The 15,658-nt window shown below is 44.7% G+C and overlaps 1 protein-coding gene across 20 annotated transcripts in view; it reads right to left on the bottom strand.

The window, feature by feature from the left end:
- Positions 1–15,658, bottom strand: part of PTPRF (protein tyrosine phosphatase receptor type F) — a 378,483-nt gene that overhangs the window by 105,894 nt on the left and 256,931 nt on the right. For all 20 annotated transcript variants that reach the window (XM_032117430.1, XM_032117429.1, XM_032117435.1 and 17 more), the window contains one exon: positions 1,163–1,351. In XM_032117430.1, coding sequence (XP_031973321.1) covers positions 1,163–1,351 — 189 coding nt within the window. The remainder of the gene's footprint in view (positions 1–1,162; positions 1,352–15,658) is intronic.

Below are 15,658 nucleotides of genomic sequence, written 5' to 3'. Positions count from 1 at the left end.
TCAGGAGTGTCAGGCTGGGTTCTATTTTTGCTGAGAGTGATGTCTCACTTACCCACTCCTCCAAGTACAAACCTACTTCTTATCATCCAAGCATCATCAGATGTATGCAGAAGGCTCCTGCTATGGGGAAATATTTCAAAATGTTCACCTTAGTAAGAAGAAGATGGTGATGCCCTGGCAGCAGCACTCATAACAAATGGCTTTTGAGTGCCCAGAAATAATCATGGCCAGGCAAGGCAGTCAGCCTCATATTTAAGCATGAGACCTCTCTAGACCAAAGTTGTTCCAGCTCTGGTCCCTTCTGTACTTTGTGTAGGGCACTGGGGGCTCTTTTCCTCAGACTATAGCTGCTGCGTAGTTATGCTGTGCATTGTTAAACAGCCACTCTAATTCACACTGGGGAGCTCCACTTCATCAGTGAATAAAGCAACATTTTATTTTCTTTAATTCTCTAATGGGCCTTACAGTCCTGGGAGACAGAACAGTGCAGTAGAAAAACAAGAACTCCTTGCTAAAATGAGTGCATTCTTAGCCACCCCCAAGAAATCATCGTCTGTATTTCAAAAGCTAGTATTTGGCTTGCCAAACAAAAGAATCAACAAGAAATGGTGTATTTCAAAACTGTGTCCACCTTCCTCTGAAATCCACATAATTGCTGCTTTTTGGATTTTTCTTTATTCTTGTGGTGTCACACAGTAAGGACGGTAACGAGCTCAACGGAAAGCAGAGCACTGCCTTGAAGAGTCTGTATAAGGAGTAAAGGTGCATATGACCACTGATTGTAAAATCTCAACCAGTATCACATTATCCTGATTTGCACTGTGCTCCTATTAACAAGTACCTGAGACCCACTGAGTTGGTAGTGAAATGTCTGAGCCTACCAAGGATTTGGGGCAGTATCAAGATGGTCTACTGAAGAAGATATCCAGGTGATGTTCCAAAATGCATGCCCACTCTAATGTCTCCTTTTAACAAATCACGATATCCTGCCAGAGGGGATCAGCTCCAAAAACTGGTTTTACATTGTAAAAGAAAGAAGCTCAGAGCAAATTGACATTTGGGTTTAGAATCGCGTTTCAGGGAGAAAATACTAGCAGCATGTAAAGAGAAAAGGGAGGAAGAGTGAGGAGGGTGGGAAGGCTTACTTGCTTTGCTACCTTACCCGAGCGGAGTTGCTTGATTCGCCCATTGCTGGTTGCAGTGTCGACGGGCAGGAAGTCCTTGAACCAGGAGATTTCGGGATCAGGGTTACCACTGGCAGCACAGAGCATTGTGGCTGTGCGGGCCTTTTCCACCACCTTCAGCTGCGGGCCCATGTCAATGGTTGGGAAGCCAGCTGGGAGGTGGTCCTCTGCAAGAGGAAAAACCACAGAAGGTTAAAGAGAAACACTCCAGCATAGCAATGGGATACAGTTGCAGTGACAGCAGTGCCACCGTACAGCATCTGTGCCTCTGCTGGAAAACAGCAGCCTGACTTCCCTACTGAGAAGGTTATCAAGCCCTTAAAGCACATTAGGCTCTATAATGAGCATTCATTATACCAATAGAAGCTTCCACTAAATTTAACTCCATTTAAATCAATTACCTTGGGAAACCTGAATAATTTTCATTGATACATAAGTTCCATCCATTGTTGTTAATAATTCAGTAAAAGCAGGTATTTGACTTTTTGTGGGAGGACTGAGTTGAACATAACAGACAAACACAAAGCCAAATAGTTTGAGGCATCTTGAAAAACAACAGCTAAACAATAAAATCCCTCAGAAAGGTCCAGAGAGGCCCACTTAATTTTTTTTTTTTTTGACTAGCAACATTCTGTCACATTGGTAGGATAGACTGTAAATTTCTTACTCATGCCTCCAAATCTGATTCTGAAGGCTTTTAGAAACTAATGAATGTAAAGCTAATGAGCCACACTCTGCTCATGAGCCGCCTGGCCAGGCTGTGCCGTGGCAAGCTCCTGGTGCATTTTCTGGGCTGCAGAGAGCAACAGAGGCATCTGAGAAACAGCCAGTGCATGCTCTGGCATGGCTTACTTCAATACTATGAAACAAAGCACTCCCTTAACTGCTAAAACCATTCATACGGCAGGTAGAAAAATAGTTAACTGGGTTTGCTGCTGCAGAGCACACTCAGGTAGGCTGGGTGGAATACATTAGGCAGCCTTCACTGATAAGCCAAGGCATGCTCCAACATCGTCATTCAATAGCAGCTGCAGAACTGAGCTCATTTATTCATTCTGTGGCAAGATGTACTGTACTCTGCTAAGCCTGAACTGCAATCAAAAGAACATACTTTCGCAGAAAAAAAGAACTTGAGGAACATTAAGAAGCTTTTAAAGCACCAGAAACTCAATTATTTTCAGTGTTTCTTTTTTCCCCGTTTTAAGGAACCTTAAGCAAACTTTGTCAAATCCGATTCTGCAAGGCTCCCAATTCACTGCAGTGTTTAAACAAACAATACCTTAGCACCTTCCCAAGTCCCAGAGGAGTCTGAACTTGCTGCAATCTAATTTTTCCTGCAACCACTGCTCATCTGGAACTGTACCCCTCACTCCTCACAGGAAGATACTAGCAATAGGTCACCTCAGGTGCTTCCTTCTACCTCTACTGCCACACCTGCAGCACGAACATGGCCTGTGGTAGCTAATCTTGCATATTTCTATCCAAGATCTCAAGAGAATTCCCAAGACCCTTAACTTGTTTGAAAATCAAGACTGTAGCACAAGGCAACATCTGCTGGAAACAAAAAAATGCCTGGGAATATCACTTAGATGAGAGTGACTATAAAGCATTCAAAGTTTTCTACAGGAAGAAATGTTCCTGATGTTTACTAAAAGCACAAACTGTATTTTGTCTCCCAGATCGACCTCCTGAGAAACCTCCCTCATCATGAGCAAACATAAATGGAATTTTTTTTTTTAATGAAAGGTACTATGAAAACTAGTTCTTTTAAAATTTGCTCTCCATTGATTTTCAGAGACAAAAGGTACATAGAGCTTAACTGGAATGACACCAGCACCAGCATTCAATAGCAAGCAACAGAAGCACTCAATACTGAGCAACCACAATGTGTACTCCTACATGGCTGAAAAGAAACAAAAGAAGAGTATACACAAAAGTACAACATGGTATAGACTGAAAAGCAAAGGAAGATACATAGAAAAAACCAGTAAATAATGACAGTCCCTTGGATTAAGGCCCAGTTTGCCTATAGTGCAGCATCTTGCTATTTGGGGTATTGAAAACAGATGTTTACTCTGGGGAGGCTGAAACCCTGAAGTGATCTAATTTAATCACCATGATTACCATTGACAATCTTTTCTGGCTTGCACAAGATTTTACAAAGAATGCACAGAGCTAAGTATCACCCAGTTAACTTTGTCCAAAGTCTGTGTGGAAGCTTAGCACATAGCTAAAAGCAAACCTGAAACCAGCATTTGTGCAAGAAATCTCTTCCCATCTGCAATAATCCCTGTCCACAGACAGGGGAGAGACCAGAGAGTCCTTCACAGTGTCTGATCCACAGGTACACGACCGGTCTGCTGCACTGGAGTGACTGTTCAATCAAAATTAGCAGTTTGTGATGAGCCACAGACCAGTAGAAATTACACCATCTAACCTTGACTTCACTGAGTGTGACAGAGAGACATTGATTACAAACACCCAGTAGCAAAGCTGCCTCTGCTGTAGTAGAACTCTTGGCTCAAGACTTTCCTAGACTCCAAAGCTAAATACAGCGCTGCACTCACACCATTCACCCCCTGCAAGACCAAGTCATTACAGAGCCCAGGTGACAACACTGGGCACTCATCAGCTGAGCAGAGGGCACAGGTTACCACCATGTGATGATCCTCAGTATTCACACCCCACGCCGTACTGGACACAGACAAGCACAGCCAGCAATGCAAGGTTCATGCAGTGCACACTCTTTTCCCTCTTAACTACATACAAGCCCCAAAACTATTGTGGCAAATGACAGTAGTAGAGAAATGGTGCATCCTTTGTAGTCAGAGCCACAGCAGGTTCCCTGGGCTAGCACAGGTACTGGTACAGCCCAGTTTCCATGCATGCCTGGAGCTTGAAACCACCACAACTCCAGCAAGCAGTTCTGGCATGCCTGCATCTACCAAGCAAGGACTCGCTTGATCCCTTGTTAATCAAACACAGAGGCAGCACTGGTGTTTGAGCAGCAGTGTGCCTCCAGGAGGCTGCAGTCCCAGCTCACATCACTGTGTGATGAGATGCCTGGGAAATTTGACAGCTGCTCTCTGATGACACCTCAGACACCCAGAGGATGGAGTTCACTTGCTGCTAGTTCTGTGGTAGCTTCAGGGGACATGTACTGGGACCAAGGTCAGGGCACTAGCTCAAGGGGAGGACAATCACCTTCTCCAGAGGTGGTCCAAGGTGTACCTGTACCATCATGAAATGAGGAAGCTCAACCACTCCGGTTCTCCCCCGTATTGTGTGGCTCTGGCAGCCCCCCAAAACCCTCCTGGAAAAGGGCGCCTATGGAGAAAACCTGAGCTGGTCACACCGCAGAGCACAGCCCAGAACAAGCTCACGCTTGCCCTGTCAGCAGCACTCCTGTAGAGATAACGGGGCTTTGTTCCAGCCGGGCTTGGCGCTGCTGACTTCACCGGGACAGCGAGGGATGTGTCTGTGTTCAAACACTACAGGCGAGGACGATAGGAGTTCAGAGCTGTTCTTGCCGTGCCTTGCCCTCAGGCAAAAGTCTAATCTAGGTATAATTATGAGGCTCAGTCATGCCTCGGCTCCTTTCAGCCCTTGCTCGCTGCACTAACTTGCCTGCACATGGAGTTTGTCGGTAATAGCCAACCTCCTATTCCAGCCAATATGAGGATACTCTTATTCGAGAAAATGAATTTGTCAGCACTTGGTTTTATTCAAGGATAGCCAGTGTGCCTTCAATGCACATTAGAACAGGCTATGAATCTGATTTCAAGTGCATACCATCAAAACCAGTTTTTATTTCTGGGTTTCAGGTACTTTCAGAAGGTTGGCATTAGGTTAGAGAAGGCAAAATCTAGGCACAAAAGGATTTTTTGGGGCACTGCAAGCTCTAACTGCCTCCATGGACTACAGCAGCAGTAGCAGAAATGACAGAGGAAAGTAGGAATAGAGGAGAGAGGCAGGAGGAAAGGAGAAGGAAACAAAAAGAGAGAAAAGAACAAACGAGTGGGTTTTGCAGTTACAAAGTGAAACTTGGAAAATCCACAGCCAGGCTGAGGTCTTGCTAGCAGCAGTCACCAAGGAGACAGGAATGTCCCTCTGGCATCTAGCATGACAGCATGGGCAGAGGATATCTCCTCTCACTTGACAGCTCCCTTTGCTAATCTTCTTTCTGAGGTGACAGAAATCTAACCCTTGCTCTCATGCAGCTCTTTTGTGCCACACATTTCTCATCTTTAAGGGAAAAGCTAAGGTAAGAAACCTTTCCCACAGCCCCAAACTGGAGCTGAGACCTCCTTTAGAGCAGCTACAATTACATGGCTTGTTCCCCAGCTCCCCAGAAAACTACCTTCCCTGAGGATGCTGCTGTGAGAGACATACCCCTCGGTGTGTCCTTATTTTCTGCATCACTCAAAATATCAAGTGATGATAAGGGACATAGAGGCAATTGCAATTTACGTCTTACAAGAAGCACGGATCAGCCCCAGCATGGAATGGAGTGTAGATAACAGCTGCTTGCAAAAAAGGCCTGCAGAGGAGTCTGTGGTGAGCACAGCTGTTGACAGCTGAATCCTGCAGGATTACCCCCAGGATTTTGCTGAAAACTTGTAATCTCTCACAGCACAGAAAAGTTGGAGGAGCTGAATATCAGATTGCTACCAGCACAAACATTGTACAGCACTCACTGGTCTTGCAGCCAAGCACTTGTGTTTTGGGGGGTCATATCCTGACTTGGCACCTGTAAAACCTTCCTACCACTGTGAATTTCCTCTGTGTCAATGTAGGAAATGGTATTTTAGAAATGATAGTGCAAACTGTAAACACGTTTATGGGAGTTATTTGTCACATTCTTCTTCCTACAAAAGCCAGGCCTGCTTACTATCACGAGTCCAATTGTTCCGACTGCTGAGGGAGAGCTAAAAAATGATACCAAATATAATTTGAAAAGAGGAAAAAGTAGCTTTTCTACACATTACTGCTACAGCTGCGAGGTGAAATCTCTTACAATCTATCAAAACCACTGCCCTACTGCAAGGGAGTGTTCTCAACTCCTTTCAAGTGAGATATTGGGCCTTATCCCCACACAGGGCTGGAAATGGCTTATCTGGGCCACTGGCTGCCACCAGCCTGCATCAGCTGAGGAACTTCCAGCCCAACATCAATTTTAGGGTCTCAGTAGGGATGATTAAAACACAAAGCTGCTTTGTTTTCAATTCTGCCAGCTATCTGAAACCACTCAGGAGTGTGTGGTGCCAGGGACAAGCCAGGAAATGGATTGAGGGCAGAGATCTCTCTGATAAATGTGTTTGACTGTGGTCAGCATTGCACAGGAGCAGGATATACATACCAAAAGCTATTTCACATGTTCCTTACCCATTTGGTGAGGCAGGCTGGGATCACACCCAGTTCACGTCACCAGGCCTGAACAGATCCTGCCCAGATGTAGTGGTTTGATGCACTGCAACACAGGATGTTGCAGGGATAACCCTTGTCTACTGACAGACTCAAACTTGATGGATCAACGGAATTACTTTGCAAATTTTGCAGCTTCCAGATCTCCCTTTGAGACACTGAAACGCATTAGCAAACGCAAAATTATCAGTGCAAGGACGATAGCCGGGTAGTCGGCAATATTAACGAATGAAAGACGCAAGCCAGGAACATTGTAAGCACACCACAAAGCAGGACATCTGTTTGCTGAATAAACAGCCCTGATTCCTTCAGCACAGGTTACACAGCACAGCTATTCAATTACTGCAAGACAATCAAAAGCAGTCGAGCAATCCAGCGGCCCAGAAGAACGGCATCACTTCACATGATAAGAAAACCCTGACATTGCTCTGTTCAGGTTCAACTGATGCTGCACAAAGAGCATTTTATCAGCCATTTTGAGGCAATGCTCTCTTTCTTCATCCTTCTTACACAAGTCCCTTAAGAGGTGAGCCACAAATATTATCCAAATTCATGGTCTCCAAAGGCTGCCCAGTGTTGGGCTACCGCCCATGAGGGGAGTGGCAGGCAGAGCGCATTCGTGCGGGCTGGCTGCTGGAGCCAAGCCTCATCCAGGCTAATGAATACCCCCCTCGACATTGGCACCGCCTTTTAATTGCCTAAGGAAAAGGTGGGGCAGCGAAACCAACCTGTTTCAAAGGCAGCAATGTCGTAATTACTGGGTTAGTAAGTATAAAACAGTTTCTGGCAGGCAGAAAATACAAACAGTCATCTATTGATGACAAGGCTTTTAATGACAAATCTGCTGGCTTTGTATGACATCATGCCAATGTGACATGCTGAAGCCATGTACTGAAAATAGGGAGAAGGGCACAGATGAATGGGTGGGTGTGGAAACAAGCTCCAGAAGCACTTCTCTGTTTCACGGTGTAACCACATGAATTACTGCACAAGAGCTTACAGTAAACAAAGTATTTGCTATCTCTTAGAAAGATCACAGCAGCAGCAAAACAGCTCACAAAAGAAGGAATCTGAGTCAGTTCAAAACAAAGAAAGTACTGTAAGGAAAATTAAAGAAAATACAAGACTAGACACGGCAGAAGAGGATAAACTGTCAAGCAGATTCCTGCTCCAGGGGCTCACAGCGTGGGAGCTCACGGGATCTGCTTGTTCCAGAGGTTATGAGTCCATAAAACACCCGATGGAGACAATGCTACCCTTCCAGTGCCAGAAGGGCACTGTTGACATTGTCCTCTCATGTCTGGACGGCAATTATCTCCATTTACAAGCTACCAATACATTCTCAGTAGTGTAGGTGGCCATTCCCAAGCACCTGTTTATCTCGGAGAGGAGCAGGATGGCTTTGCAGAGGCAGGTGCTCCCAAGAGCAAGACAAAGCAGCACCTCCCGACTTGCTCTGATGAGGAATCAGGCTGTGCTCCTGCCAAGTTCCTGCACTGCTTCTCTCCATGCGCGGTGCTAAGGTAACGCACAGCCACTGCAGCAACCTGTCCCCTCCCAGGGCCGAGCACCCCTCATCTGCCATGCACTGGCACCCAGTGTTCCCTCCCCCCCGGGGGCAACCTTGGTGCACCAGGCTCGAGGGAGCACTGCATCCCAATGGGATGAAACAAATTGTTTCTCCCAGTCCTTAGATATGCTGTTGTCATCCAACCAGCCTTCCTTCAGGCCTCATGATGCCTCTTGACCTGCCACAAGAACTGGCTAGGACAAAAGATGATGCCACAGATGCGTGAAATGACGAAACTTCCATTAGGAAATATGTCCTTTAAGAAGTACCGCAGCATGCCACTACCAAAGCCCTCCCTGGGTACACCAGACATGTTATCAGCCATAGCTACCTCTAAGCCTCTCATGGGATAACTAATCCAGTCCAGATTCAGGCTGGGACATAGAAAAGAGCCTCAGCTCTAGAGGCACTGATGAGGCAACACTTGTCTTTCTCCAGCATGGTCCTCCCTTACGCACAGCCCGAGGGAAGGCGTGAGAAAACCCCCTCTGGGGCAAGTTCTATCCACTACCATGGCCTTGCCCTCCTCTGATCCAGTGTCTTCAGAAGCACTGCCAGATCTTCTGAGACTAGTCACAGCTTCAGTGGTGAACAAGCAATTCCTCTCTCTTCTTCACAGACAACCTTGTGCTTGACAGAGGCGACACAAAGATGATTAACAGTTGCTGAAGCTGACCCAGAGCAGAAGTAAGTCACAAACCTGGCCAAATTAAAGGTATGCACCCACAACCCACTGCTACAGTTCTTAGTTTAGGGATCTTCTAGTAGTAACAACTTCAAGTAATAACAACTTCTGCCCTGTATTGTGTCAGTTGTGGAGTCTGCTGCCAACTAGGAGACCTCAACCCATCCTGGAAGAAAACAATTATTTACAGCTTGAGCAGATTAGATTGCAACAGTTAGAGGTGGCATTTATGAAATCCCTACTACCACAACATTCTTCTGTCAATCTGGCTACCTCTTCTGGCTTTCCATTCTGGTTTCCTCATGACAGTCACACCTGCAGCCTTGGTCCTAAACTCAAATTTTTCCAAGACTGAGACCAAATATATTTAAAAGAATTAAAAAACTCCAGAATGAGGATTATAGCAGAAGCTTCTCTGCTCAGGCTAAACAAACTCTATGCCACAGGGCAAAGGTTCTCCAAGCTGATGACACAGTCTCACAGAGTAGTGGGAAGTGTGAGACAAAGCCTTAGGATGTGAGGACCAGCCTGGACCTCCTGCTCTGAACCCGAGCCCACTACTCTGCCGTAACTTTAAAGCAGCATCCACAAACAACTCAAAGCCAAAGACAGATCAAAACAAGCATTTTCCTGAGAGACCAGAGAAACTAGTTGCTCATGTTAGTGAAGTACTAAAAACAGCTTAGAGTGTATGGCACTGAGAGTCATTTAAAGGTTCAGTGTATAGCACAGCAAAAAAGTATATCAAGAAATGTCAAAAATGTGGATGAGGAAGAGCGTGCACAGAAACAGAATATATCTGCAAGATTCCCTGCCTGAGTAAGCACCCTTTTTAAAATCCTTTTTTGGTGAGAAAAAAAAAAAATTTTTTTTTATTCCCTCCCTCAAAATTACAGCATCATTTCAAGTAGGTAAAAATAGAGTTTTCTGGGTCATATCCAACAGCTGATAAATAAGGCTAGGCTCTTTCAGTAACTACTACAAAAAAACCCCTCATCAGCTGGAAGTATGCATTGAAAAAACTCACAAAAGTTCTTCAAATGCATGAATTCAGATGGGTTTTGCAGCCAGCTATTAAGACTCCACAGTAAAGGAACAGTAAAAGTCGACCATGCTGTGCTTTCAGGGAGGACTGTGCCATTTGTTGGTACCAGCTGTTGAATATAACTGCCTGTAGAACTGTTTCCAAACCATTCTTGCTTTTTAATATTTTATACTGAGAAATACAACGTAACTATTACTACTGCACGTTTCCTTGTGACAGAATATATAAACACAGTCCCACTAAAACACACCCAAAACTTCAATCTTCACAAGGAAAAGCATGGCAACAGCTCTTACTCGGAATCAAAGTCATTTATTAATCCACTGCGTTTTTCATACTACCTGTACTGATGTGAGGTGCTATTAGCATAGAGATTTTCATTTTTAAGATGTGCAATCAATAATGCATTACCATATGCCACTAAATCCAATGTGTGGTTAAATTAATGGAGCATTTGACTTTTGATCCATGTATGTTTGGTTGCAGTTCAGTGCAGGGAAAAGTGCATGAGAACCGAGTTAATCTGACAGCAGAGCTCTCCCACGCTTTCTAACATCAAGTTTCATATTAAAGCGAAGCATTCCTGTTGCCATTCACCTGGAATACTAAATCTGTTCATTTCCACTTCACAGGCCTGAATGCAAGCTTTTCAGTCACTTAACTCCTACTGAAAGGGCTAGATCATGCTAAAATCTGATTTGCTTAGTTTCTGCAGCCTGTTGCATCATTGTCAATCCAGTGGCTTCTACTTCTCTGGGGAACACTGCAGCCTGTCAGAGCATCACTGGCCAGCAAGTCTCAAGCAAAAACTTTGATTAAGGATGTGAACAAATTGTGTGTTTTGACAAAACGTCCTGCTGAAAAAGTCTTATTTTCCAGCAATTGTTCCAACGTGGGAAACAAAAAGCACTGCTTCTCCTTGTATCTAAGCTACTGAAAAAGGAAGGTATTCAGATAACATGGATGAGCAATGACTGCTGACGTTTTAAGGAGAGAATGACCTCCCTCCTGTCTTTCACCCCCCCCCCCCCCCCCCCAAGATCCTCAAACAAAAACCCTTGAGGTACCAGGTAACTAGAAGTTAGCAAAGAGCATGGGGATTGAGGACACCCTGTCAGTTTGCAGATCACACCAGGTTGGGTGGAAGTGTCCATCTGCTGGAGGGTCGGAGGGCTCTGCAGAGGGATCTGGACAGGCTGGATTGACCAGGCGAGGCCAACGCTATGAGGTTGAACAAGGGCAAGTGCTGGGTCCTGCACTTGGGTCAGAACAATACCATGCAGAGCTACAGGTTGGGGGGCAGAGTGGCTGGAAAGCTGCCCAGCTTGGAAACTGAAACTCAAAGTTGTACTGGGGAGGAGCTGGAGAGTTGTTAGAGAAAGCACAAAAACACTCTACTTCTGGCATTCACAACCAGCCAGAGCTTCGAAAGGAGAACAGGGATTCTCTCTGCTCCCAAAGAACGTCCTCCTGAAACACCTTTTTGTTCTCTGATCTCAAAGACTGAAACGAAACTTTTTGGAGTCAACCTTCAAAATTGCCAAGCTATGGGATGGAGTTGCTCTGTGATGCCATGAGACTTTGAATCCCAAAGCCAGCAATCAAGGTGCGTGGGTGTGGGAAAGGAGGATGAACGCAATTCTTACAAAAGCAAGGCTCCTCTGCAGCCAACAAACTGAAAAGCATCAGCCCAGGTGCTGAACAGCCTGCTCTGCTACCTCCCCATATTGCCTCTTCCCTTACTCTACATCTTTCCTCCAGCACCATCCCTTCCTGCCTTATCAGTAGATTCCCATGCATGTGGCTCTGTCTGCCATTTCCTTACTTGTAGCAAACTGTGTCTTGAGCAAATGCTCATAAATCATATAAAACAGCTAACAAAAACAGTACATAGAACCAGTCCCAGTAAAGGCCAATACAGTAAAACACAAATTAAATTTATAGTCCACAGCATTATTTCTTTATAGTATTCAGACAGAAAATAACCTTTAAAAATCTCTAAGAAATATTCACATATTGACATAAGGTAGCTCTGTGAGTCTGATAAAGTTTCTCCTGTACCTTTTTTTCCAGAGAAATTCTATTTTCAAATGAAACAATAAACGTGAAGTTTCAGTGGACTTTTTCTGTTGCAGCCAGCTCAGGCACAGAGGGTCTGCTAGCATGGAAATCACTCAAGAACTGTAAGAACAGCTTTAATTTAATCTCAACACCAAACAGATCAGTGATATCTCATCACTGCTTTCCATGCAGAAGTTTTAAAATATTCCATCACAGAAAATATCTTGGGTAAATAACTTTATTTACTTGGTGGGGCACTGACTTTTTATAAAAGGGAAAACACAGCAAGCCTTGACCAGAGTCAAAGACAGAAATATTCTCTTATTATGAGTTTTATGTCTTATGTTAAGCCATTGCTTTCTAGAAAATCCATTAATTGCACTGTCTCCAACATCACTTTAGATGGAGACTCTGGTTACCCTAACAGTTTTTCAGAGACAGTAGGATGTAGAAAGGCCCACAGCCAAAGACCCACAGTAAGCCAATGGCTACATGCAAACACAAGTAAGACATTGTTGATATCTTGCCAGACAAGTGATGGTTTTTAATGCTGGGATGATGCAATTGCTCAGAGTTTAACAGAGGACATACTCTTCTTTTTACAGATAAGCAAGTGTTGCAGAGGCTCAATATCCTATTTACTGCTTTGCCACAACACCCATCTTTTCCGAAAGATGTGCAATAAAAGGAGTGGCTGACAATTTCAGCCAAGGTTTTAAACAAATCCCCAGTGCAGGCCCTCATGAATTAAAGAGCAAGCAACAGATAAATGGAAAGCTGGCAGTGAAATCACATCAAGACCAAGTGGACAAAAAAAAGGCACCTCTTGGGTCCTGTGGTATTCATCTTAATATAACCAAATGCAGTAAATCAGCTGAAATTCCTGTTCTGTTCAGGGAAAATGCATTCCCTAACTTTAGACACATTTGCTGTTAGTCAAAGGCTCATTTTATCAAATGACTACTACAGAAATTGCGGGTTTCCCCCACTTTTCCCTGGCAAGTGAGAAGGGCTACACATTTGGTGGCATGGAATTCTGACTTGCCAGGTGGAAGGCTGTGTTTTCTTTAAATATGGTCCCTGCCTTTTCCCCCAAAATGTTACATCTGTGAAATACAGACCAAGAAAGCTACATAGATACCTGGATTTGGGAAGCTTCAGCTTCACTGTGCTGGAAAATTAAATTAAGGGAAGCTTTAAAAAGGTTTTTCCCCCCCTTGAAAATGGAAGGATTGTTGGCCTTGAAGTCTTAAAGACAACCTGCTATTTTCCAACTGCATTGCCATTCCGGCTTTCTATAGGAAGATCCCTGCACTAGCTCCATACACTAGTGGCTGAAAGGAGTAGCTTCCACAGCAGGTATTGAGGTTTCCTTAATTCTTATTATTTTTCATATGGGAAATCACATAAGGGGGCGGGGAGGAGGTAGCCACTGTGGACTTCTCGGGATCTACTCATGCAATAAAGTCAAGGCTCAGGATAAACAGAATTGAGAACAGTTATAAGGGGATGCTGTGCTCTTGCCCTATCTGAGAATTGTTTAATTCCTGACTGACTGGCAAGCAGCATTTGACAGACGGGCTAAAGCTCCATGGGGTTGCAGGTCTCAGAAAATGATTACAGGGGGAATTGAGTGCATGAATTGGTTTGTCTCCCTTGCTCTGAACCATCTTTCCTTCTGCCCCTCACATACACACATGGCTACAACTGTTCCCACCAGCCCTTTTTTAGTGTTCTGATGGAAGCTACACACAGCCTGGCTTGCAAGAGCTTGCAAGTCCTAAGGACTCTCCAGGCCCACATTTCCTTAAAACCCTCAGATGTTTACACAGAGCTTTACAGTAAGGGTGATATTACCGTGGTTTTTTTCCATTTCCTGGTATGTATGAAGTAGCCAGCCCTGCTGTGGGACGGGACGTGGCACCTCTGCCCCACTCTGCAGGTACGTGCAGGGGTGACTGGCTGGCCATGGCTGAGCAGTCCCTCATACTTTCCCACATTTTCAGCATGGAGGTGTTGCATTTGGAGCCACGCAGTCACAGTACGTGCTTTTGCTGCTGCTGCCAACTCAGGAAACTGTTGCTACATCTTTCTTTAACCCAGCTCAGGTTAGACCAGATTTTCCGGTACAGATAACAATTGCACTATTTACATTTCATACACCTAAAGGGCAGACACCCGGGCTTTGCTGGAGCAGATGTCTCAGAAGGAAGCTCAAAGACTAAAACAGCACGTAAAAGCCGCAGCAGCCTCTCTGACCTGCTCCAGCACGGCCCAGGTGATTCTGTCTGCACAGACTGCCCAAGCAGCTGACACGCACTGAGCTGCTCACTGCAAGGTGTCAGAAACGATAAAGCAATGGCACCGTTTGATTTACTGCTGGGCAAACACCGGCTGGCAGTGACCACACATGGAGGGGTCAGGCAGTGCTGTCCTTTATGAGCACCTCAACCATCGCTGTGCTAACACACTCACGGATTAGACTCCCGAAGCTGGATATGCGAGCATGCTTGGGTATAACTAATTGGAAATAGGCCCTGAATTCCTAATAACCTAAGTTATGGTCCCTGGGATTTATGCCAAATTAAAGACAATTAATTCTCCTCTCTTGATTATTACACACCTTAATAGCTCTGTCCTTGAGTTCAGTTCCATCTTTGATGTGCAGAGCCCTTTAGCTCAGTCTCTAAAATCTGATGCGCATGAAGAACGGTTAATAAGAAAATACTGAATCAAATCCAAGTTACTGTATCAAAATCTCTCATGTTTTACAACAGCAAAAAACACAATTGAATTCAAAGCCTACTTCAGATCCTAGATTATAAAGGCATTTGCGGCATAGCCTCTGCACTATAGTCTATAGAGGCCTTAAACAATTCCACATTTCCTTTTAAGATCTTATTTTAAAATACCACACAGCAGTATATACAGATAATCAGGACTGTTTTCATTAAATGATTTCAGTGAAGTTCACTGGCTTTATTTGATATACAAAAGACTATTTAACCTTCTCCCAAGACACTCTACTGATGTAATTACAAGCAAGAGATGAGGCATGGCTTTCCCAGCTGCAACCACTAACAGAAAGGAAAACTTCTGTGAGCAGAAGCCGCTTTAAGTCTTTCATAGAGGACGTCAGAGGCAGGTTATCTCCTTGCAGATAAAAATAACATGAATCCTTACTTCCCCAGCTTACCACACAGTGCACAGGCCACAGGAGTCACAACAATTCAGCTGGAGGGAAAGTACTGGCACTCCTGCCTTAGGCAACCTTCATGTACCAAGTAAACAAGGCCGCATGTCCCTTTTCAGAGTGTCAACAGGAAACGCTGTGCAGGGCAAACTGTAATGCAGCCCTAAAGACATAGATGGGATTTTCAGAGCTGATGGGGTGCCTGGGATAAGAAGACACCCTTGCCAAGGACAGAAGTGGAATTGGCTGAGTCTCAGCTGCTCACTTTTACTTAGCCAACAACAATACAAAATGCCAGGAGGAGACACCCTGCACAAGGAGTCTCTGATAGTGGAGATGATCACGGGGGCCTCAGACTCCTGGGGAAAATACCATCTTTTCTTTCAGACAGGGGTTTTTAGACCCATGACCTGCCTGAGGGAAAACAAAGCAGATCCTCATCCTATCTGTGAAAACCAACACAGTCCCACTCTTCTCCAGACAGCACTCAGTTCCA

The sequence above is a fragment of the Corvus moneduloides genome, chromosome 9, assembly GCF_009650955.1.
Source record: "Corvus moneduloides isolate bCorMon1 chromosome 9, bCorMon1.pri, whole genome shotgun sequence".
In the NCBI taxonomy this organism is placed as follows: domain Eukaryota; kingdom Metazoa; phylum Chordata; class Aves; order Passeriformes; family Corvidae; genus Corvus; species Corvus moneduloides.
Note: the sequence above shows the minus strand (reverse complement) of the source record. Positions and strands in the feature narration are given on the sequence as shown.